Source organism: Jaminaea rosea (genome assembly GCF_003144245.1).
Source record: "Jaminaea rosea strain MCA 5214 unplaced genomic scaffold BDZ90scaffold_16, whole genome shotgun sequence".
In the NCBI taxonomy this organism is placed as follows: Eukaryota; Fungi; Basidiomycota; class Exobasidiomycetes; order Microstromatales; genus Jaminaea; species Jaminaea rosea.
The window spans coordinates 331,431-352,235 of record NW_020289990.1 but is presented as its reverse complement, the minus strand read 5'-3'; the positions used below and the strand labels follow the sequence as shown (position 1 = coordinate 352,235).

Below are 20,805 nucleotides of genomic sequence, written 5' to 3'. Positions count from 1 at the left end.
CACAGAGTGGGGCCTGACCGACGAGGAGCTCACGATGGCCTTCCTTTCTGCCGCAGAGGCCGTGCAGGCCGTGCGTTGGAGGACGTACAGGGACTACATCCCGTACAATGGCTGGCTGGACCTCGTGACGAGGCGTCTCCCCCTTGTCGGTGCCATCGGGATCAACGGCACGTCGTGCTTGAGCAACGCCATCGCCTCTTTCAAGGCCCGTTTCTCCCCTCCGACCGCCGAGGAGCACCACATCAAGGTCGTCAATGGAAGGATCATTGCCATGAAGCGCGCAAGTCCCGAGCTGCGCTTCAAGGCCGCACTCGCAGCCCTCATTACGTGCGGCCTTGCTACAGCGATCTACTTCCACGAGGTCGAGGGCGAGCAGAGGGCCGTGCATATTCCCCGATACCTGGGACTCGGAGACTCCTCGACGATCTCTCTGCGCCGCGCAGCACGCGACTCTCTCGGCCTCGACAGCGTCTGCGAAACCGCCCCCTGCCTGCGACTCTCCGGATCGAGGAGCGAAGCAGCGGGGAGCCTCTCGCCGGTATGGCGGGCCTCGACGACCGGTGCTTCCTCGCTCGCTACAATCTTGTAGTCGAGGTTGAAGGCAAGAAGGCTGTCATGGAGTGGACGCGCAGCCAATTCCTGCCTCCGATCCCAAGCAGGCTCTTCGGCATTCTTCGCGCCGAGCTTGGCCAAGCCAATCTCGACCATGTCCAGCCGCCGTCTTTCGCGACATGGAATTGGACAGCTTTGAAGTCGGAGCAATCAATGGGGTGGCCGAACAGCTTCTTGCAGGCCTCGACGATGCTGATGGAAATGTGTCGTCGAGCCGTCGCGATCTCGGAGGGGGAGCTGCCGCGGGTCTACCTCCTGCGTGCCAAGGGCGAGGAGAAGACGTGGACATTGCCCGTGTCCCTGTTGCCCGAGGGCAACCTGAGGGGCACCGATGTGATCATCCCCGTCGACTCAGTGGCACCGGCGGTGTGGATTGCCTTCAAGCAGTCCGATGACCTCAGCACAGTGGCGGACAGTGAGTGGGTCTTGCACAGCGGAACAGACAGCAAGCTCCTCGTCGATGTCGTCAAGATGGCCCGCGCACTGGTCGCTATTGGAGATTGGCAGCCGCCCCTCAGCAAGGTCCGCCGCAAGAGCAAGGAGGACAGGGCGAACGGGGTGATGGACGGGACGCTGCCGACGGATGACAAAACGATCCGCATCTTCGGCATCGAGGTGTACCGTCCTGGCCCTCTGGCCGGCAAGGACACCGTCTTCGTCAAGCTGGACATCCCCGCACGCAAGCTCATCTGGACGACTGAGGCCGGAGACCGGGCTACCCAGGTCGTCGACGAGGATGACCCCAGCGACCGATGTGGCCAAGTCAAGCTGGCGTTGGAGGCGTATCTGGCCTCGAAGGCGAAGACTGCTGGGGACGGAGAGGAGAGCGGGGTGTACAGCGGCAGCACTGGCGGTAGCGGCAGCGGTGCAAGTGCCAGTGGGAGTTGAGCAAAGGCTGGGTCGGTAGAGAGAGCTGGGGGGTCGTCGAAGCATCGGACGGCCTCGAAGAAGAAGCCAAGAAGTGAGGATGAGGCGGGGGGCAAGCAAGGCTACCAGTACGTAATGATCTCCATCCACATGTAATACCCTCACCACCACTGAGATACCACCCAATGCTACCAGGCGTGAGACATCACTTGAGTAGCGGCAATGCCGCGGAAGCAGCCAGCGATCGCAGGTGCGACCTGAATTGCGCTTTTGACCGGGAGTCGTGCTACGCAGTGACGAAAATTGATCGCTCGTGGTGGTGCGCAGGTTCGAGATCAGTCTGCAGTACGTCGAGCGGTGGCTGGCAGGGCAAAGAAGTCTATTTGATTCGTTGATCCTACAGCATCTACGGTATCCCTACCTTCTCGCCTCTGCTCCCACCCATTTCGCCCCTCTGGCACGCTCAAATGAGGCCATTCGTCTCCAGCAGCAGCACAATGCCGTGCGCAGCCTCGGCGACGGTTACTTTGCTCAAGTCAAAGGTCGCGTCGGCATCTGAAGGAGCTTCATACACGTCTGATACACCCGTGAAGTTCTGGATCTTACCGGCGCGCGCAGCAGCATAGACGCCCTTCCTGTCGGTGGCCTCGCAAACCTCGAGCGGGGTGCTCACGTGCACCATGAAGAAGTTGCCCGAGCCGCCCGTGGACTGGACGAGCTGCTTGGCCGCAGCGCGCGAGTTGGCATAAGGGGCGATAGGGGCGGCAATGGTGGCTGCACCGGCGCGAGTGAGCTCGGCAGCTACAAAGGCGATGCGCTGAATGTTCTTGTGGCGATCCTCAGGGGAGAAGCCAAGCTCGGCGGACAGCTCAGAGCGGACCGTCTCACCTAGGAGAAGCGAGACGGAGCGACCGCCCTGCTCGTTGAGGCGAGTCTGGAGCGCCTTCGCGATGTCGTCCTTGCCGGAGTTGTAGAGGCCGGTGAGGAAGATGGTAAAGCCTTGCGACTGCTTGGGCGGGTAAGATTCGCGGAGCACCTTGACGACGGACTCATACGAGAACCAGTCAGGAATGGATTGGCCGGTACGAAGACGCTTGCGCAGCTCAGTGCCGGAGATGTCCAGAGTCTGCGTGCCAGGAGCGACCTCGTCGACGGGGAAGTACTCGTCTTGGGCGGGCACATAAGTCATCCTGCGCACAAGGGGTGGGGAAGGCGAGCTGGTCAGCACTGGATGTCAGCAGCGAGTCATTGCTGCGCGCTCTCACATCTGGAAGGGAACCATTTCGATGCCAAGCTCCTCGGTGTGTTGAGTCACGAGCTGTTGAGCGTCGTAGGGCCCGTAGAAGTCCTTGCCTGCCGAGTTTTTGCCCGGGCCAGCGTGGTCACGCCCGACGATGAAGTGAGTCACACCAAAGTTCTTGCGGATGATGGCGTGCCAGAGTGCCTCCTTGGGTCCACCCATGCGCATGGCGAGCGGGAGGAGAGCCAAGTGCGCCGAGCCGTTGGGGTATCGGGGCATGAGGCTCGCATAGACGCGCACGCGCGTGTAGTGGTCTACATCTCCAGGCTTGGTCATGCCCACGACGGGGTGAATTAGAATGTTGGCTTGACGCTGCCTTGCTGCTCGTACAGTGAGCTCACGGTGGGCTCGGTGCATCGGGTTGCGCGTCTGGAAGGCGACGACGTTGCGCCATGCCACTTTCGAGAAATGGGCGCGAAGCTCGGCAGGGGTGTAGCGCAACGCCACGTAGTCGTAGTATCGGGGCTTGGAGATGGCCTGGACTGCACCGCCGACGTACAAGTCTTTGACTTGAGTGTTGAGGTAATGGATCGAAGGGTGGGCGGCGTCGGTGGAACCAAAGACGTGCTGTGCCTCGAATTCACGCTGGACCGGGTAAAGGTCCGAGACGGTCAGGATGGCAAGGGCATTGTCGTCGCGAGGGTCGCGGAGGACGACGCGAGAGCCCGACGTCAGCTTGAGCTGCTCAGCTTCGGCCTGCGAGACGTCGAGGGTGATGGGCATCGGCCAGAGGTCGCCATTGACTAGGCGGTTGGTGGTACAAACGCTGAGCGAGAGGACGCGAGGCGTGTCAGCATTCGTCTCCAGACCGATCACCCCTCTCCTCGCCTACTCACGCCTCGTAGTCGGCACTGCCCAAGAAGCCCTCGAGCGGGGAGAAGCCTCCGTTCATGATGAGCTCGAGATCGCATAGCTGGCGCTCAGTCAAGACGATGTCAGGCAGAGTGGCAGCCTCAGCTTGCAGCTTGGCAGCGATGGGAGCATCGCGGACATTGAGGTCCTTGAGGACGCCGCCGTGGGGTGAGTTGGCCATATTTGTCGAGGTGTCTAGGATAGAATGTAGAGTGAGGAAGAAGACGAGTTCTTGGCCGCCGTCGCAGATCTTCTCGTTCCTATTCTCACTCGCTTCTTAGCCGTCATCGTCGACCGACGACGACCCTTAAGCGCTTGGGCTGTGAAGCTGCCACCTGCGACGAGGGTTTAAGCGGAGGCGCTTCGGTATGGCGCAATTTTGACGCACCTCGCCGAGGTGGAGCGGAGAGCGGAGATCGATTGCAACGGTGACAAGAGCCAAGAGACGGAACGGGATCGCAAGTCGACTGAGAGTCGAGGTCGAAGTCGAGTTGAGGGCGGAGAGAAGAAGTGAATTTTGGACGGACCGAGGCGGTTGGCTGCAACTCAACATCAACGAATAATCGACCTCTGATCATCACAACCAGCATACTCTTTGCGCGGCCACGATGCCCGACTCCTTCTTTCAGAAGAGTCGCAAGCGCGCGGCGTCTTCCTCCTCCTCTTCTTCATCATCCAAGCAATCGCGCCCACGCCGCGATGACAAGGCGAGGGGCGGCCCCAAACGCCCGCCACCTCAGCGCTCCGCCCGTGCATACAACGACGACGACGATGATGACGACGATGGCAGCGACGGCAGCGACTTCTTTGAGGGCGGCAACGACGACACGCGCCATCGCTACGAGCACGATGTCTCTTCGGATGAAGAGCGAGACGCAGCAGAGACGCCCGCAGAAGCTCGCGTGAGGTTGGCAAAAGCCTACATCGACGGGCTCAAGAATGATGAACTCGACGCCGACGACGCAGATGCCGCCGCAAGTGATGCGGCCAATATTGCCGCACGCTTGCAAAAGGATGTCAGTGAGCACTCGGGCAAACAGCATATCTTCATCGCTAGCAGACTGAAGCCACCGCCCAAGGACGGCTCGCGGTCGCTGCTGCTGCGTGGGGGCCACCGAGCTTCGTTGACAGCGGCAGTGGCGAGTGGCAATGGCAAGTGGGTGTACACGGCTGCAAAGGATGGCAACGTATTCAGATGGCGCATGGAAGATGGGCGTATCGACGTGCTGCTACCGAGAGGAGGAGCCCCATCAAAGCTGGTAGCAAATGGCAAGAAAGTTGCGGATGCAGAGATGCAAGACTCAGACGCAGACGAGGACGAAGAGAAAGCGCCCCCTGCAAGCGCCGTCAATGGCACGCATAGCAATGGCCAGGTAGACGGCGATGAGGCCGCGTCCGATGCAGAGATGAGCTCGGCCAAGTCAAAGTCGAGCGGAGCCAGCCGCCGCAAAGCCAGGAGAAGAGGGGCAGCCCTGCAGTCGCATCCGGCTCCACCGAGGAGCAAAAGTACCTCTGAACAGCAGCAGCAGCCTCGCTCTCGACTTCACGCCATCGCCGAAGTGGGTCAGGACGAAGGGCATCGCGGCGAGATCTGGTCCCTAGCGCTCAGCAGCGACGGCAAACGTCTTGCGACAGGTGGGCAAGAAAAGCACATTGGCATCTGGACCATCGGCGGGGACGACCCCTCCCCCTCATCATCCTCATCGACCCCTTCGTGGACCCGCGCTCTCACTGGCCATAAAGATTCCATTTCAGGCTTGCGCTTCCGCCACGGGAGCTACGAGCTTTATACCTCTTCTTTGGATCGTCAGATCAAACTCTTCGCTGTCGACCAGCTCTCCTACATCGAGACCCTCTTCGGCCATCAGGAGTCCATCCTCAGCCTGGACGTACTTCGCCAACAAGTGGCAGTAACTGCAGGGGGGCGCGACCGCACCGTTCGATGGTGGAAGGTGCGGGACGAATCGCAGCTGGTGTTCAGGGGCGGAGCTCGCAGCAAGTTGCGCGACCTCATCGAGGGTGGAGATCTTAGCGAAGAGCAGGTGAAAAAGGCTCGCGGCGATCGAGGTGGCGCCGTCATCGAGGGCAGCGTCGAGTGCGTGGCCATGATTGACGACTCGCACTTCCTCTCTGGCGGAGACAGTGGCGCCATCTCCCTATGGAGCTTGGGCAAGAAGAAGCCAATCTTCACTCGGGCGGTCACGCATGGCTTCCAGCCTGCGACGTCGGAACATGCGCCTCTCACGCCGAGATGGATCACTTCGCTCGCTTGCCTGCCGTATGGCGATGCGTTTGCCAGCGGTTCGTGGGATGGGAGCATCAGGCTATGGCAGCTAGACAGGCAGCTGCGCAACTTCAAACCCCTCTTCAGCGTCAACGCGCCGGGCTTTGTCAACAGCTTGCAGCTTTTGCAGCCACCAAAGAGCGCGGGACAGTGTGTGAAGCCCGAGCTCTATCGCTTCAGGGTGAAGGGACAGAAGGAGAAGGACAGCGAGGGAGAGAAGCAGGCAGTGAGCGGGGACGGAGACGAGGAGGCGGCCCCTGCACCAAGCCTTGGACGAAAGGAGTCGGTGCCCCCGATCCTCATTGCTGCTCTCGGCTCTGAGCCGCGCATGGGGCGATGGATGAAGGACAAGAGCGTCCAGAGTGCGGGTCTCATTGTGCCTTTGACATTTGCGTGACGTGATCACCTCCATAACATTTCAGCATTGCCATCTCCTTCTTGAGTGTCGTGAGTGATCGGCTGATTGTCGGCGTGGCGCTGCCCTCGCGTGAGCTTGGTCCGCCCGCGTTGGCCAAAGCGTCGGACGGCTGGGCTGTGAGAGAGATGTCATTCCTTCTTTCCTCCTCAACTCCACTGATCATCACCATGGTCCCGGCACGCCTTTCGACTGGTACCCAGAGCGCACTGCGACGATCCGTCGTCAATGTCAACAGCAGCGCTCCTGCCGTTGCACGCTTGACGGCTACCCCGCGCTTCGCAGCGCCGTCGCTCTATGCAGCTGCTCCTCGCACAACTCCCTTCACGTCTGCCGCCCCCGTCCACCGCTTCCTGCACACCACTCTTCCCCGCTCTCTCCGTGACGACAGCGGTAAAGCTCCCACAGACTGGGCTGGAAAAGGTCCCATTAGCTACGATGAGCTCAAGCCGATCACCGAGGCTCCCACTGGGGTGAGCAGACGATCCAGCTTTGTCCATCCTGCCTATCAACTACTGACATCCCGCCTCCTCCCCGCAGGATGTCACCATCATCGACGTCCGTGAGCCGTCGGAGACTGCGCAGGGCATGATCCCTTCAGCGGTCAACGTCCCCCTCTCTGAATGGCCTGTAGCATTCAAGTCGTCCTCTGGCGGTAACTTCGAGCAGAAGTACGCCCTTCCCCGCCCAGAGTACGGTCAGAAGATGATCGTCTACTGCCGTACGGGCAAGCGCAGTCAACAAGCTTTGGAGGAGCTCAAGAAGGAGGGGTGGGCCAATGTAAGGAACTTTGTCGGGAGCTGGACTGAATGGTCGAAGCAGGAGAAGGCGAGGGGCAAGGAGGACGACTAAATGTACAGGCATGAAGGGGAGGGGACGATGCGCAAGACGGGGCCCAATGCGAGATTGTGCGCGCTGTGCAAAGAGCATTGATATTCTCTAGGCAGGGTGACGAGTGACTGGTGACTGTGCCACCTTACATGCCCTTCAGTGCAGCTCCTCCGACTTGAGCCTCTTGTGTGTACGTTCCTCCTCTGCCTCGTCGCTCCCCGCCCTGCCTCCTGCCACACTACCGCCCTGCGAAGCCCGCACCGCTCCCTTCGTTTCCTCCTCCTTTGTCTGACCCGCACCGCTCGTTCCCTTCGACCCACCCTCGTCATCCACGATCATCGCCTCCACCTTCGCCGACTCAGGCTGCGTCGTCGTCGTGCTACTCAATGGGTGCACTGCTCGCCCATACTGGTGCCCATCTGCCGTGCCTGCTTCGCCTGCGTGCCCGCTTTGTTGCGGTTGAGCGGATGACCCAGCTGCCTCGTCATTACCGCCAAACTCGTCCAACTCGTCTACGCGACCTGGTGGAACGCCGAGTGGTTGGTGCAGCGTAGAGCCTGTGGACGAGGAGGGCATGGAGGAGGATGAAGCTTCACTGCCGCCGAGTGCGAGGGGAGCCGCAGGCGGTGGACTAGGAGGTGACCTTGCTGATGTAGGAGCCGAATTTGCGGTCTGGAGAGAAACTGGTGGTGGGGCTTCGACGTCGCTTCCTCCTCTACCGTCCGCCTGCGATGTTGCTCTTCCTTGTCCGAGCTCCAGCGCAGGCACGTCCTCGCCTAGATCGGCAGCTGCCTCTCCATCTGCAGCCTGATTACCTCGTTGCAAAAATGGTATAGGGCTGAAAATGGGTTCAGCCATCGGACTCGGAGGTCCCGTCATCCTCTGCAGCTCCACGGCCCCCACAACCGCTCCTACTCCGTTCGCTCCCGCGCTATCCATTGACTCTCCATTCTGGCTCATAGTCATCATCACCGTGTTCACAGCTCCAGGCGCCACACCAGGCTCGACAGGCGGGAAATCGTCACGTCCTGCAGTGACGCTCAACAAGCGTAGCAGACTCGCGGTAAACTTTGGCGCAGAGCGAACAAAGCGCGGCGCGTCCAGTAAAAGTTCAGCAAGGCGTTGCACAGTGAAAGGCGGGCTCCCCTCGAAGCCATCCAGTAGTCGGAGGCACAGAGAAGTCTCCTCGTCCTGCTTGGCTTGTGTGAGGCGACGTCCCCAGGAGCCGTGCCTGTCGGGTGGAGGGGCAGTCTTGGCTGGATAGTAGCCGGAACGGTCTGCTGCGGTTGTGTTGAGAGAGGATGAGGAGCTCGCTGCGCCGAAGCCGGGGACGCCGCCATTGTTCACATGCGAACGGTCCTCGTCCTCGTCGCTGCTGCTGCTGCTGCTGCTGCTGTCGGAGTCGTCGTTGCGCGAGAGACGGCCCCCCTGCCGCGAGTGACGACCACTGCTGGGAGAATCGTCTGATCGCGCTGATGACGAAGAAGATGAGAAGCGATTGTCCAGAGCATTCGCAGCAGCAGCTGCCGTAGACGTGGATGCCTCGCCGTTTGCATTGCCATTTGCTCGCTGCTCCCCTTCACTCTTGGCCATGGCGATTGCCGCAGCCTCTCTTGCTGCCGGATGCAACAGCGGGCTTGGCTTGTCACTGAAGCTGCCTACGACGTTGATGATGCGGACCTTGATGGCCTCTCTCAAGCTCGTCCAGTCGAGGTCAGAGGGAATTTCGTCCGTCTCTGCTATTGAGCGAAGCTGAGCGAGATACTTGTCGTCCCATTGAAAGAGTGGGTCCACCGACTTTGAAGGGTCGGATGGCTCTGACGCTGTCATGGCTAGGAGTGGGCAGCAGGGAAGGATGGGTGGATGTGTTGATGGTGTGGAGAGTCAAGGGCAAAGCAGCACACGATCAACGTCCAGAGGCGCAGCCAACTGCCGCCTCCCGCCTGTCCGCCCGCCCTGCCTGCATCCCCGCGTCGACGTCGAAAAGTTTTCCAGAGTTGAGAGAGGGCGGAAGCGCGAGCGTGGGCGTGCGTGCAGCTTCCCCGCTACATCATCAAGACGGTGCCATTTGATCACTGTCAAGCAGACGCTCAAGGTCGACGATGCCCATCGGTAGACGATTGCGTATCTCATTGCTTCTTTGCTCCGTCGTCTCGCAGCTCAGCCTGCGCCCTCTCTGTACATGTCCACAGCTCCCTCAGTCGTCCGCCACACGCCTCATTCGTCTCCTCATCGCTCAACCCCTTGCGATTCGCATCATTGATGCAACCATCGAAGGCCAAGATGGCAGGCTTACATTGAGCCTTGATCTTGCTCATGAGAGGGACAGCCTGGGCGGCGCATTGGGAGAGGGCGACCTTGTAAGGGTCGCAAGTTGAGGGAGAAGTCTGGTTGGCCAGGATGCAGCTGCGGGCGCGCGAGCGGATGACCTGATGTCAGAGCGTGAGGATTCGCCGGACATTCGCGACTGCGGCTTACCGTTGGAATGTATCTGACGTGGGGACGGGATGAGGTGGACATGTCAGTCAATTCTCTAGCGCTCCTCGCAGCTCAGCGCCTCGCTCGCTGGCCCACTTACCCAGCTCTTTGCCACACTGCTTTGCCACTCTCTCCATTGAGTCTTCCATGCTGATGCCTGAGTATTGGTAGGTGCGCTACGCAAGGAAGTGCTGAGGCCGTGACGAGGATGAGAATGTAAGGGTCGAGGCGCTGGCTGACGTCCTTCGGTCAATTGGGACTTGTTCCACTTCATCTTTCCCGCTCAAGTTGCCGGCCCCGCCGCTCAACGCTCGGCGGTCGGCGCTCGCTCGACGGTCTCAGATTGGACTGGCCCCTGCGTCTCTGTCCGTCGGCGGTCAAGTCAGCCCTCAGTGCAGCCCGGCGGCCAGGATTGCCAATCGACGGCCTGCGCAGCTTTTGATGTTTCGCCTTGCTTCGCTGCTTCTCTACCTCTAAGACAGCCATGTCGTCCTCGTCGACGCGCCCTTCTGAGCGTACACCGCTCCTCAACGATCAGCAAGACCGTCGTGACCATGGCTCTACTCGCAGTAACGGCGATGAGCAAAATGCTGCCTCCTCGCAGGCTGGGCCAACTGACATGCCCCCTCGCTCAGTGTACATCCCAATCCTCACCTCCATCTGGACGGCCGTCTTCATCTCATCGCTCGACAGCACCATCGTAGCTACTTTGGTCGGCAGCATCGGCTCCTCCTTTGGCGCCTCGGAGCAATCTTCGTGGATAGGCGCGAGCTATCTGCTTAGCCTTTGCTGCTTCAATCCGCTGATGGGGAGATTGAGCGACGTCTTTGGGAGGAGAGGTGTGCTCTTGAGTTGCTTGTGCTTATTCACCCTTGGGACGGCAGGGTGTGGAATCGCTCCAAGCCTTGAGTGGTTCTTGGTTGCGAGAGTAGTGGCTGGCGCCGGAGGTGGCGGTCTGACTACGACGAGCAACATCATTATGACGGATCTCTTTCCGCTGCGGTCGAGAGGGCTTATTCAAGGGGTACGTCGAGCCTCTTCAAACCCAGCGCTTCTCAAGCTGACCCCATCTTTCCACCCGCGCACCTTCCCTTTTGCGTCTGCAGCTCACCAACATCGTCTTTGGCGCTGGATCCGGGCTGGGCGGCCCAGTCGGAGGCTTCATCAATGACCTCCTCGGGTGGCGCAAGGCCTTCATTCTCCAAGTGCCCCTCTTGGCGATCGCATTCACCCTTTCAATCCTCTATGTACGAGACGGTCGCGACCCAAACTCGGCCCAGCTCTGCCTCCCCTTCAAGGCCAAGCTGGGACGTGTCGACTTTCTCGGCTCCTTCACCTTGGTCACCACCGTCGCCTGTATCCTTGTGCCACTCTCTCTCCTGTCCGGCGCAGATGCACAGCTCAGCGATCCCTGGGTGTGGGGAACAGCCATTGCGGGGCTTGTGGGCCTCGCAGCCTTTGTCCTCACGGAAATCTACGTAGCCGCAGAGCCTATCCTACCAATGCGTCTCCTTCGCTCCCCTACGGTCCAAGGTGTCTGCGTCACCAACTTCACCCTCTCCATCAGCGGCTTCGCTACGCTATACACCTACCCGCTCTTCTTCCAGGCCGTACGTCTGCAGTCTGCGAGCCAGGCAGGACTGCATATCATTCCGTACAGCGTCGCCCTCTCCCTCTCCTCGGTGATGGCGGGGGCGTACATGCGGGCCACGGGACGTTACAAGAAGTACTGCGTAGCCAACACCCTTTTCCAAGTGTTGAGCTCCTGCCTCCTCTTCACTCTCAGCCCAAGCTCTCCAGAGTGGCTCACATACGTGGCCATCTTCCCCCTTGGCCTGGGAGGGGCAGGAATCCTCGTTTCGACGCTCATTGCCATCATCAACTGCGTGCCTCGCACTGAGATGGCCGTCGCGACTGCGCTCACGTACCTGTTCAGGACGTCGGGACAGGTGCTCGGCGTTGGCCTCGGCGGAACTCTCCTTCAATTCTCGTTGAGGGACGAGCTGGCGAAGCGCATCGGAGACCCAGACCTCGTGCGCAGGATCAGGCATAGTAGCGACTTGATCTCGCACCTGGAGCCGGTTCTGCAGCACGAGGCCAGTGAGGCATACCTTGTGGCCACGCGCAGGGTGTGGGGCTTCTTGGTTGTGACGTCGCTGCTCACATTCGCGGGGAGCCTATTGATGGAGGACAGGGAATTGCCGGGACAGAAGGAGGTGACCGAGGGCGAGGGGGAATCGCGAGAGGGTGGGAGCGAGGATGAAGGAAATGTGCCGCCTAGGATGAGGGCTTAGCGGGATCGTCTGTTGGCTGGCTCTGATTATGATAGAATTGCAAGGCTAGCCCTACGAATCCGCACCCTCATTCAGCACCTTCTCGCGTACACTCGCCGGCCACCAATCAGGCCATGAGGCCTTGACGCTGAAAGTCTTCTCGTTCTCCGCGTCACCCACACTCAACGTCAGTCCCGCCGCGCCCTCCTGCTCTGCATTCACCACATGCTGTAATCGCAGCATCGCCAGGCCGATCATCTCCCCGTCTGTCGCGTGCTGCGGATTAGCAGTCGCCTCACAAGCCGCCCTCGCACCAGGCGGGACAGCCAAGTGTTCGCCCCCATCCAGCTTGCCCTTAACCTCAGCCTCACGCTCCTCTTCCGTCGCATACGCCTGCTCTGCAACGAGCAACGTACCCGCAGGCTTTGCTCTTCTACTGCTTGACGTAGCCGCAGGCGGCGAGCGGATAGTGGCGCCTTGTAATCCCTCCAACCCGGCCTTCCCTGTACCCTCAGAAGGGTGGAGTCGCACGGGCATAACTCTCTTCCTCACTACGCCGATATGGTGCGTCCTCGCGGTAAGCTCTTGGCCTACATAGCATCCCTTCTTGTAGTCTACTCCGCCCATCAGGTCCAGATTTGCCTCCAGCGGGAGCGAGCTGTTCTCGGGCAGCTCAACAGGCCCATCCGGCACGCCTTGCGCTATTCGGTGGCGAGTGTAGGCAAGCGGCGAACGATGTTGCACGGCGATGGGGAGGGGTGGGGTAGAGTTGCGAGGCGAAAGTAGTCGCCATCCCATTCGTGGGGTGCGAGCATCGCGCAGCACTTTGCCCTCCTGCTCGAGCGACGTCATCGCTTCCTCGTCCCTGGAGCTGGCGTCGTCACTCCAAATGGCCCACGTCTCCCACCCTTCGCTCTCATCTGCCAGCTTTACCTTGCTGCGAAGCATGAAGCGCTTAATGAATGTTTGCAGAGAGGGCACATTTGCGCTATGACAGTCCATGAGGACGGATGGCGGCGCGGCAGGATCTGATGTGGCGGCGAAGGTGCCCTCGTTGTACAAGAAAGCAGGCCCGATCAATCGCCCTTGAGGATTGAGGAAGCCGCAGTAGAAGGCGGATGTATGCGCCGAGGTTTGCGCACTGGATGATGCAGAAGGCGACGTGGCTCGCTCCTCCAGTCGACGGACGTCATTGGTGACCAAGCCCTGCAGCAGCTTGTAGGTGTTGGCGCCACGCAGTGAAAGGACGGACCGATCGCTGAGCTTGGTGGCTAGGAGTTGGTGTGGCGATGTGGACGAGGAGAAATCGCGACGCAGAGGGGCACGCCGCGCAGAAGCGATGGTCGCTGATGCTGCCGTGGAGGAGGAGGAGGGGAAGGAGCAGACGTGGCATATAGTCAGGCAGCTGCCGCCGCCATTACGAAGAACCATGTTTGCGGTGGGATGTGAAGTAGAGGAGGATTGACTGGCCTTCAAGTCACTGCCTCGCCTCGCTCTCTCCGCCTCTCTCCGTCCGTGCTCGACTCTGTGCTCGACTCCGCCTCCACCTCGGCGCTGAGCTCCACGACGACGCTCTCCTGTGCCCGCATTCACATCGCCATTTCATTTTGCGACTGCACGCCATCCAACTCTACCATCCCCCTTCCTCGCCCCCTTCTCCCCGCGCCAACATGTCACAGAATATCCCCGACTACTACACGCTCCTCAACATCCCCACAACCGCCACGCCCACCGAGATCCGCAATGCATACAAGCGTCAGTCGCTCCTTTCCCACCCGGATCGCTTCCCCAAAGCCAGCCCTGCAGAGCGGGAACGACTGACAAAGAAGTTCCAGTCCCTGGCCGATGCGTACTATGTGTTGTCAGATGAAGGGAGGAGGAGGGAATACGACGCCCTGAGGGCTTCGCATGGCCCCTTCAGGAGCTTCGACGGAGAGGGCATGGAGGGTATGGAGCAGCAGAGCTCTGCTGACTTCTTTGCAAACTTCTTCAAGGGCTTCGCCGGGGCTGCGGGCGCCGCTGGAGGAAGTGAGAAGAGGCCAGAGTCTAGCCACGGTGATGAAGATGAATTCGAGGAGAGGACCGAGGCGGGTCAGCCACAGGGTAAGTAGTGGAAGCGATTGAGTAGAGGCAGGCGAGACAGCACTAATGCTACTTGTCCTCGACCTCGCAGCCAACGGAGTCTTTGGGAATGTCTTCGAGGAGATGCTCAGACCAGAAGTGCACAGGGTGGCACCGATTTGGAAGGTGAGCATGCCCAATTGCGACAACCGTAGCCTCACTTTCGACTGACGCTCCTTTCTACTCTTCCCTACCCTGCAGTGGGTCGGAGGCGCCTCTGGTGGAGCGTTGGGGTTCATCATCGCCAACATCCCAGGTAAGTGAGCCGTAAATCTCCTTGTACGACTGTCTCGTACTCCCTCTGACCATGCCACTTGTCTCACTCACGCACAGGTGCGATGGGCGGCGCCCTCCTTGGGTCACGCCTCGGAGCTATCAAAGATGCCAAAGGACGCAGTGTAGCTGCCGTGTTCATGGACTTGAATCAGGGACAGAGGGCAGAGGTGCTCAAGGCATTGGCCACAAAAGTGTTGGGCTCGATCGGATAGAGGCGAGGAGGTAAAGAGGATGAAGATCCTACACGACCGAAGGAACAGTCGAACCGATACCATGCTTTCCAGTCTCTAGTGTAATGGCAATGCTGATTATCCATCGTTACCACGCCGCACCGCGCCTGGGTATCAAGCTGCTACGGCCCACCGCGTCCGTCCAGTCTCGCAAGCATCTGTCCCCCCACATTGGGCGGCAGTCGTCCAAGCAACGCCCGCAGTCTCGTCTTGTCCCCCTTTTCTGCCTGTCCTCCCGCACCTCCACTGCCTGGTAGCGGGCTCGCCCTCTCAACATAGCGCATTGCCTGGCCTGTCTGACCCGCCTGCACAAGCTTGATGACAAAAGCCTCGTATCCACCTGCCGCAGCCGATGGTCGGGCCCCGTTCGCAGGCAGGAGAGCCCAGAGCCCATCCCAGTCTCGTCTCGAAACGGCAGCGTCTATTCTTGCTGCCTGGTAGGCCCGCTCCGAGACCTTGAAGTCGCTACGCAGCTTCTCGGCCTTCTTAGGCCACTGTCTTACGAACAGATGGCGCAAGGTAGCGTGCAGGCTCAGGCCCGCCCACGGCGTGCGGCCAGTTCCGCCATCTTCCTTCTCCAGCTGTGCCTGGAATGCTAGCAGGCGGGAGGCCTCGTCCACCAGCTTCGAGTCAGTGCTGTGAGCCTTGTCCTCGCTAAGGAGCTTGGAGGCTGAGCTGAGATGAGACTGACGGGCGGGGAGGTCAGAGCTGGTCGTTGAGAACTCGAGGTCAAGGATAGCAGAGTCGAGGCGCCGGTCGTCCGTGAAGTAGAGGTCGCGCAAGAGGTCCGGGTCGAAATCCCGCGCGTAAACCTCCAGTAGGCTTACGGCCAAGCTGGCGTAGGCTCTGCGCGACGCCGCGGTCGCCGCCTTTTTTCCTGGGTCGTCTCCATCGTCGTCCTCTTGCCAAGGACGCTGCACCACGCGAAAGAATTCTCCGCGACCCAACTGCGCCTTCAGCTTGAGCAGAACATGCCAAACAAGGTCTGTGTCTCCACTCTCGACACTCTTCTCCAATGCTCTGCGATCTTGGCTCATCTTCAACAGGAGGGGAACTTGGTCCACTGCTCGAGGCTCATGATCTAGCAACCGGGTCGCCAGCCGGACTCTGCCCGCCGTGTAGGCCCATGACGCAATTGACGAGTAGGAGACGCTGGAATGGGTGCGGGAGGTGAAGTTGCGGACGATCAGAGAGCACAAGGCCGCATCGTCACCATGGGCTCCACGAGCGGTGCGACTGGCGCCTGTCCCTGCTGCTGTAGCGCTTGCGGCTGCGGTGCTTCGCGCGATTTTGGCTCGCGCCCAATGCTTGAGAATGGCGTCCGGCCGGAGGCGAAGGTGCTCAGCGATCCTCAGAGCCAAAAGGTGGTGGTTGCGGGCCGTCAACCTGCGCACAAGCGCCTCCATCCCGTCTACTTCTCCCTCCTCCCCAGCGAACTCCTCCCAACTAGCCGGCACTCCAATCTCATAGGCCCTGACAGCATTCAATACCCTCAAGCGCCTGCTTGTCTCTACAAAGCGCGTTGAGTCATAGCCCACGCCGGCATCAAGGAAGCTCTTGCCCAGTGCCGCAGCACGGAGAAGACGCCGTTGCCACGCTGGCTCCCATTCGTGGCTCGCAGCGGTAATGCAGGTGTCGACGGCTTGGGGTAGGGAGGAAGAGATGGCGCGCAAGGCCTCATCCGCTCGCGTGGTGGAGGACTTGTCCCCGCTTTTGTCGCCGTGTCTTCCTCCTGATAAGGGGGCGCTCAACTGCTCACTCGCGTCCAGCAGCAGTGCAGCAGGGTCACTGCTGCCCGGCCTGAACACCATCGCCGTCGCCTCGTGCACCTTTTGTATCAATTCGTGCCGATCAGCGCTAAGCACCCTCACCCCGTCTGATTCGGCCACGAGGTGCACTCCGCTCGTTTCTGAATAGTTGTAGACTATCGAGTCGCCAAAAGGTCCGACGAGGACCACAGAGGCGTTGGTGAAGGCGAGGGCGACAGTATTGTTGCCACACCATTCCGCTTGGCGTAGTCCTGCTACTCCAGCAATGCTGCCTGCTTGCGCAGCTTCCTCGCCGTTTTGAACGGCCTCCTGATACCCCTCGCACTCCGTCAAGTCGAACTCGCTCAAGCTCCTTTGAAAGTCTGCCGAAACGACCCAGAGCTTCTTGTCTCGCTGCAAGACGAGTGCCAAGAGCTTCCCGTTTGGCGAAGGAGAGATGCTGGAAAAAGGGCCGCGCGACAAACGGGCATCTGTGCAAGCTGAGATGGAGTCGAGGGTGAGGAGGGTGCCTGCTTCGTAGGCAGGTGGGGGAGGGGTGGTGCCATTGCTCTGTCCGCGTGGGTCGGGAAGGGGTGGCGGGGAGAGAAGGATCTCAAGAACGCCAGAGGCAGAGCTCGTTGGAGGGACAAAGGACCATGCTGTTGGGATTTGCGGGCCTAGCTGCGTATTGGCGGTCGGCGCGAAGTGAGGGAGGAGCTGCGGTTGTGGTGGACGAGAGTACTCATCCCATAAGAGCCCTTCGTCGTGATTGACTGATGGGAAGCGGAAGTCGACGAATCGTCCGCCCCCTGTCAAGGCTACCACACCATGTTGCCAAATGCGCGCCTCGACGACGCCCGTCTCTGTTGCATCTTGGCCGAGCGAGTGCTGCGTGTAGAAGCACGTTGCTGTCACTGGGGTCGGGAGGGACTCAGGCGTAGAGGAGGAGGATGCAGTGGTGGAAGTCGTGGCGGGACAGGGCGCTTGGAGTGTATAAAGGCGGAGAATGCCCTCGTCGAGAACGATTGCCAGCTCATCATTCGATGAGAAGCCAATGCCGGCGATTCGATTTGATGGGTCCCACTGCGAGCGGAGCGAAGCGAAGCGCAGATGGTCAGTCTCGTCTTTCCATGCTTCTTTCTCCCTGCCTCCACTCTGCTCGCTCACTGGTATGCTCTCCACCAGCTGCCCCGCCGCGGTGTAGACCATGACCTTTGGCTTGACGGCGGCTCCCCTACCCAACGCGATTAGCCTCCTCGGGTCCCGAGTGAGGGCCACGTACCCGCCATTGGAGGCTGCAGCAACGATGAAGTGGGACAGGTCGGAATGGCCCCATGCTAGCGAATATATGTCTCGTTTGCGGTAGAAGACCGATGCCAGAGGTGAGCATTCTAGGAAGGGGTGGGGAGGGGGCATTGTGATGGAAGGGAGAGGAGAGAAGGCGAGAGCGGGTGGCCCATGCGAGCAGCGTCCCTGGCCGAGACAGAGAGACCGGACGGACGGACGGACAGAAAGGCAGGCGACGAGGCTGCGAAATGCGAGGCAGCGTGAACCGGCGCTGATTCATCGCAGCTTCTCGCCAATCAACAACAACTTCACTTTTGCTGCGCTCGACCACCTGGGGCGTCACGAGTCGCGAGCATGGCCCAGATCGATGCTGCATCAGATGCGCGATGGCTCCAATCAATCGACGCCGTGTATGCGCTCTTTGAAGACGACAGGTTGCGGGCGCAGTACCCGCACCTTGCTGCCAAGGTGGAGAAGGCGGTCAGGCTCACGGAGGAGGCCTATAGAGATGTTGGGTGGGTAGCGCAACCGCGCAAAGGACTTTGTGAAAGGTGGCAGCTGACTCTTTGCTACTTCGCAGCATCCCACAATGCGCCCTCAGCTTCAATGGCGGCAAAGATTGTGCGTGCCAGGCTGCTCAGCTGTGCGGCCTCATCGCAGCATGCTGACAAGCCACTTCTTCGCACCGCTTCTTCGCTCGCAACAGGTACCGTCATTGTGCACATCTTAGCAGCCGTCCTTCGCAGGCTATCCGGCCTCTCACAACTCTCCGCAAACGGCGCCTCGTCCTCGTCCTCGTCCTCGTCCTCCTCTACGCCCTCCTCCTCCACCTCGCAGCTGCCCCCCATACCCACAGTTTACATCGCCTGCGAATCACCCTTCGCCACGCTCGAAGACTTTATCCGGGACTCGCAGCGGCGCTACAACTTGGATCTGTACACTGTGCGCGGAGGCATGAAGGAAGGGCTGATAGAGTATTTCGAGGGTGGGGGAGACCAGGGAGTGCCGGGCTCGGAGGCGAAGCAGAGGGAGACGACCTCATCGAAGAGGGACAGACGAGATGTCAAAGCTATTTTCATCGGAACGAGGAGGACAGATCCCAACGGAGGTAAGGCGAAGAGGCTGCGATAGAGGTGACCAAAGAATTTCCTGCTAATCTCGCCTCCCTTGACGTCTCGCGCGCCCCCTTCAGAGTCGCTCCAAGATCGCCAAATGACAGATCCATCCTGGCCCCAAGTCGAGCGGATTCACGTCATCCTCGACTGGGACTATCCAGATGTTTGGGCTTTCTTACGATGTCCAGCCCTTGCCGCTGACTCTGGATCGGAGGGTGTCCCGTATTGCCAGCTGTACGACGAAGGTTACACATCCCTCGGCAGTACCTTCAACACTTTCCCCAATCCAATACTGAAGAGCCGAGAGGTAGGCGAGAAGGGAGCGTACCGACCGGCATGGCAGCTGGAGGATGGAAGCTCAGAGAGGGCTGGTAGGGGCGACAAGCCGCGAGAAGGCAAGGAGGAGAAGAAGGAGTCGTAGGCAAGCATAGACGATTGCAATCCCGATTGCTAGTCACATCATCTCCCTCGACTCTAGGATGTGCTGACCTGAGTGAGTATTTTCGGCCAGAAGACGTGCTATGCGCACGCTTCGGGTGCCTGGCTTCAATCTCATCTCCAGCCGCCATTGCTCGCTCTACGCACGGACGCGCGGCGGACTGGACGAGTGGGCGCTCTCTCGAGCTCAGCGCACACTTTGCCGCCCTATCTTCCGCTCCATCCTCACAGCCAAGAGCGAGCAACTAACGATCGAGAGACGACAGAGCAAAGCTTTGCGTCCAGCCCATCGATAGCCGCTCGCTTTCTTCTTGACTCCTCGCCACCTTCTACGACTCCCCATCCCAACCCCAGCCCCTGCCACCCTTTTACATCGCCTACGCTTTGCCCTCCAATCTCGCTCTCTTCGCCACATTGTGCCCGTGCCACTCCAGGATCATCTCTTGCTCTCCTCGGTCGACGCTTGCTTGACCTCGAGGACTCGAAGCACGGCTACGGCGCTCCAGAATGGCATCCGCCAGCAACGATACTCAGGACTTCATCAATCATCCTACCGCTGGCCACTCGTCTACGGCCGCTCAGCCCGCCCTGGTCTCACCTTTGGCATCGTCTAACCTCTCCACCGCATCGAGTGCCGCTGCTCAACAAGGTCTAGACACAACCAATATAGACGGAGGCAGCGACACCGTTTCTACTTCCTCTGTCGAGAGCGACGCGCAGCCGCCACAAGCCCAGCCTCGTTGCGACGACGTTCCGCAGGACCAGCGCCGAGTCTGTCTTGCCGGCCGCGACCCCGCCGCGGAGATCACCTTCTCGCAGGGTCACCAGCCTCTCCTCGCTGCCCAAGCACCCGGCCGTCACGTCACCGTCCCGCCTACAAGCCAAAGCGCACTGAACCGCAAGACTCGTCGCCAGCTCGCCAAGGAAGAGGAGCAGCAGGCTCGCCAGCGAGACCTCGAGCTGAAGGCCCGCGAAGAAGTACGCAAGCGCTCAGAGCAACGTCATCTCCTGAACGGCCAGCCATTCGAGCATCGACCCCTCGACTACCAGCCGCCCTCTATTCGCGCCAGTGACGACGACCACAGCGCCACAATCGCCCTCTGCAACCTCAGCCCCGAACGCATCATGGCTTTCGCTGGCCTCTCCTTGAGCGAGAACGAAGAGCAATGGCGGCTCGACGAGCAGCGCAAGATTGCCGTCATTGAAGCAGACAGCACAGGCCACGCCGACATGATCGCCAAATGCAAGCAGGAGATGGGCAGGTTGCAAGCTTCCCTGCCTGAGGTGCAAGACAATGAGTGGTCCTACAGAGAGGTCCAGGTCAGATACGACGAGGTCAAGCATTGCCTGCAACGTCACCTTGCCGCCAGTGATGGTGGTGAGGGAGTCATGCGCGACCATCCTATTCTCAGCATGGAAGAGATTGCCGGCGCCAAGGAAGGGGCGGGCTGGAGGAGCGCATCGCCGCACGGTCGAGCACGTATCGAGACCATCGCTTCGGATGAAGACGGCACAGCAGGCACTGCCAATCTAGCCTCCCACACCGCCACCATGGCAGACAGCACGGCGGGTACAGAGTACGAGCGGCGGTTCGAGGCTGATGGTAGCCTCGTCATCGAGCGCAGCGCGCAAGCTACGACCTTCAGCCACAATGACGGCCAGGCTACGTCAGCGTCCC

The 20,805-nt window shown here is 60.3% G+C and overlaps 11 protein-coding genes across 11 annotated transcripts; 6 read left to right on the top strand and 5 right to left on the bottom strand.

The window, feature by feature from the left end:
• Positions 1–279: 279 nt before the first annotated feature.
• BDZ90DRAFT_83312 (hypothetical protein) lies at positions 280–1,858 on the top strand. The gene is made up of 2 exons (XM_025509882.1): positions 280–1,607; positions 1,675–1,858. The coding sequence occupies exon 1, from the start codon at positions 541–543 to the stop codon at positions 1,498–1,500; it is 960 nt and encodes a 319-aa protein (XP_025359818.1). The 5' UTR covers positions 280–540; the 3' UTR covers positions 1,501–1,607; positions 1,675–1,858.
• Positions 1,859–1,906: 48 nt separating this feature from the next.
• Positions 1,907–4,124, bottom strand: BDZ90DRAFT_234406 (sulfate adenylyltransferase). Its single transcript, XM_025507009.1, has 3 exons — positions 3,616–4,124; positions 2,745–3,545; positions 1,907–2,669 (listed from the first exon to the last, which is right to left on the bottom strand). The coding sequence occupies exons 1-3, from the start codon at positions 3,810–3,812 to the stop codon at positions 1,943–1,945; spliced, it is 1,725 nt and encodes a 574-aa protein (XP_025359817.1). The 5' UTR covers positions 3,813–4,124; the 3' UTR covers positions 1,907–1,942.
• Positions 4,125–4,178: 54 nt separating this feature from the next.
• Positions 4,179–6,349, top strand: BDZ90DRAFT_234405 (WD40 repeat-like protein). Its single transcript, XM_025507008.1, has one exon. It carries the CDS (start codon positions 4,240–4,242, stop codon positions 6,310–6,312), a length of 2,073 nt encoding a protein of 690 aa, XP_025359816.1. The 5' UTR covers positions 4,179–4,239; the 3' UTR covers positions 6,313–6,349.
• Positions 6,350–6,734: 385 nt separating this feature from the next.
• On the top strand, positions 6,735–7,170 carry BDZ90DRAFT_206392 (Rhodanese-like protein; the record flags this gene model as incomplete). Its single annotated transcript, XM_025503962.1, has 2 exons — positions 6,735–6,803; positions 6,871–7,170. Coding segments are annotated over 2 exons (369 nt in total), but the record flags the coding sequence as incomplete, so codon positions are not given.
• Positions 7,074–9,188, bottom strand: BDZ90DRAFT_82076 (hypothetical protein). The gene has a single exon (XM_025509880.1). It carries the CDS (start codon positions 8,989–8,991, stop codon positions 7,318–7,320), a length of 1,674 nt encoding a protein of 557 aa, XP_025359814.1. The 5' UTR covers positions 8,992–9,188; the 3' UTR covers positions 7,074–7,317.
• A 102-nt stretch (positions 9,189–9,290) lies between these two features.
• BDZ90DRAFT_255970 (hypothetical protein) lies at positions 9,291–9,831 on the bottom strand (the record flags this gene model as incomplete). The annotated part of the gene is made up of 3 exons (XM_025507873.1): positions 9,740–9,831; positions 9,640–9,652; positions 9,291–9,567 (listed from the first exon to the last, which is right to left on the bottom strand). Exons 1-3 carry the CDS (start codon positions 9,786–9,788, stop codon positions 9,291–9,293), a joined length of 339 nt encoding a protein of 112 aa, XP_025359813.1. The 5' UTR covers positions 9,789–9,831.
• Positions 9,832–10,123: 292 nt separating this feature from the next.
• On the top strand, positions 10,124–11,933 carry BDZ90DRAFT_223902 (MFS general substrate transporter; the record flags this gene model as incomplete). Its single annotated transcript, XM_025504593.1, has 2 exons — positions 10,124–10,663; positions 10,746–11,933. 2 exons carry the CDS (start codon positions 10,124–10,126, stop codon positions 11,931–11,933), a joined length of 1,728 nt encoding a protein of 575 aa, XP_025359812.1.
• Positions 11,934–12,431: 498 nt separating this feature from the next.
• On the bottom strand, positions 12,432–13,175 carry BDZ90DRAFT_209078 (Aminomethyltransferase folate-binding domain-containing protein; the record flags this gene model as incomplete). Its single annotated transcript, XM_025504032.1, has 1 exon — positions 12,432–13,175. A coding segment is annotated over one exon (744 nt), but the record flags the coding sequence as incomplete, so codon positions are not given.
• Positions 13,176–13,545: 370 nt separating this feature from the next.
• BDZ90DRAFT_243752 (DnaJ-domain-containing protein) lies at positions 13,546–14,814 on the top strand. The gene is made up of 4 exons (XM_025507443.1): positions 13,546–14,015; positions 14,086–14,159; positions 14,235–14,289; positions 14,367–14,814. The coding sequence occupies exons 1-4, from the start codon at positions 13,583–13,585 to the stop codon at positions 14,519–14,521; spliced, it is 717 nt and encodes a 238-aa protein (XP_025359810.1). The 5' UTR covers positions 13,546–13,582; the 3' UTR covers positions 14,522–14,814.
• BDZ90DRAFT_234397 (hypothetical protein) lies at positions 14,396–17,739 on the bottom strand. The gene is made up of 2 exons (XM_025507007.1): positions 17,455–17,739; positions 14,396–17,370 (listed from the first exon to the last, which is right to left on the bottom strand). The coding sequence occupies exons 1-2, from the start codon at positions 17,701–17,703 to the stop codon at positions 14,662–14,664; spliced, it is 2,958 nt and encodes a 985-aa protein (XP_025359809.1). The 5' UTR covers positions 17,704–17,739; the 3' UTR covers positions 14,396–14,661.
• A 157-nt stretch (positions 17,740–17,896) lies between these two features.
• Positions 17,897–19,110, top strand: BDZ90DRAFT_255956 (adenine nucleotide alpha hydrolases-like protein; the record flags this gene model as incomplete). Its single annotated transcript, XM_025507872.1, has 4 exons — positions 17,897–18,089; positions 18,155–18,195; positions 18,281–18,682; positions 18,767–19,110. Exons 1-4 carry the CDS (start codon positions 17,929–17,931, stop codon positions 19,108–19,110), a joined length of 948 nt encoding a protein of 315 aa, XP_025359808.1. The 5' UTR covers positions 17,897–17,928.
• Between the last annotated feature and the right edge of the window lie 1,695 nt (positions 19,111–20,805).

What these genes read in the sequence shown, in the direction of transcription:
- BDZ90DRAFT_83312 (XM_025509882.1), top strand. Translation starts at nt 541, where the DNA reads ATGGCGGGCCTCGACGACCGGTGCTTCCTCGCTCGCTACAATCTTGTA.
- BDZ90DRAFT_234406 (XM_025507009.1), bottom strand. Translation starts at nt 3,812, where the DNA reads ATGGCCAACTCACCCCACGGCGGCGTCCTCAAGGACCTCAATGTCCGC. An exon ending in GGCAGTGCCGACTACGAGGC is followed by an intron (nt 3,546 to 3,615) that starts GTGAGTAGGCGA and finishes CCTCTCGCTCAG; the next exon opens with CGTTTGTACCACCAACCGCC. An exon ending in GAAATGGTTCCCTTCCAGAT is followed by an intron (nt 2,670 to 2,744) that starts GTGAGAGCGCGC and finishes CCTTGTGCGCAG; the next exon opens with GATGACTTATGTGCCCGCCC.
- BDZ90DRAFT_234405 (XM_025507008.1), top strand. Translation starts at nt 4,240, where the DNA reads ATGCCCGACTCCTTCTTTCAGAAGAGTCGCAAGCGCGCGGCGTCTTCC.
- BDZ90DRAFT_82076 (XM_025509880.1), bottom strand. Translation starts at nt 8,991, where the DNA reads ATGACAGCGTCAGAGCCATCCGACCCTTCAAAGTCGGTGGACCCACTC.
- BDZ90DRAFT_243752 (XM_025507443.1), top strand. Translation starts at nt 13,583, where the DNA reads ATGTCACAGAATATCCCCGACTACTACACGCTCCTCAACATCCCCACA. An exon ending in CGAGGCGGGTCAGCCACAGG is followed by an intron (nt 14,016 to 14,085) that starts GTAAGTAGTGGA and finishes TCGACCTCGCAG; the next exon opens with CCAACGGAGTCTTTGGGAAT. An exon ending in CATCATCGCCAACATCCCAG is followed by an intron (nt 14,290 to 14,366) that starts GTAAGTGAGCCG and finishes ACTCACGCACAG; the next exon opens with GTGCGATGGGCGGCGCCCTC.
- BDZ90DRAFT_234397 (XM_025507007.1), bottom strand. Translation starts at nt 17,703, where the DNA reads ATGCCCCCTCCCCACCCCTTCCTAGAATGCTCACCTCTGGCATCGGTC. An exon ending in AGCTGGTGGAGAGCATACCA is followed by an intron (nt 17,371 to 17,454) that starts GTGAGCGAGCAG and finishes CTCCGCTCGCAG; the next exon opens with TGGGACCCATCAAATCGAAT.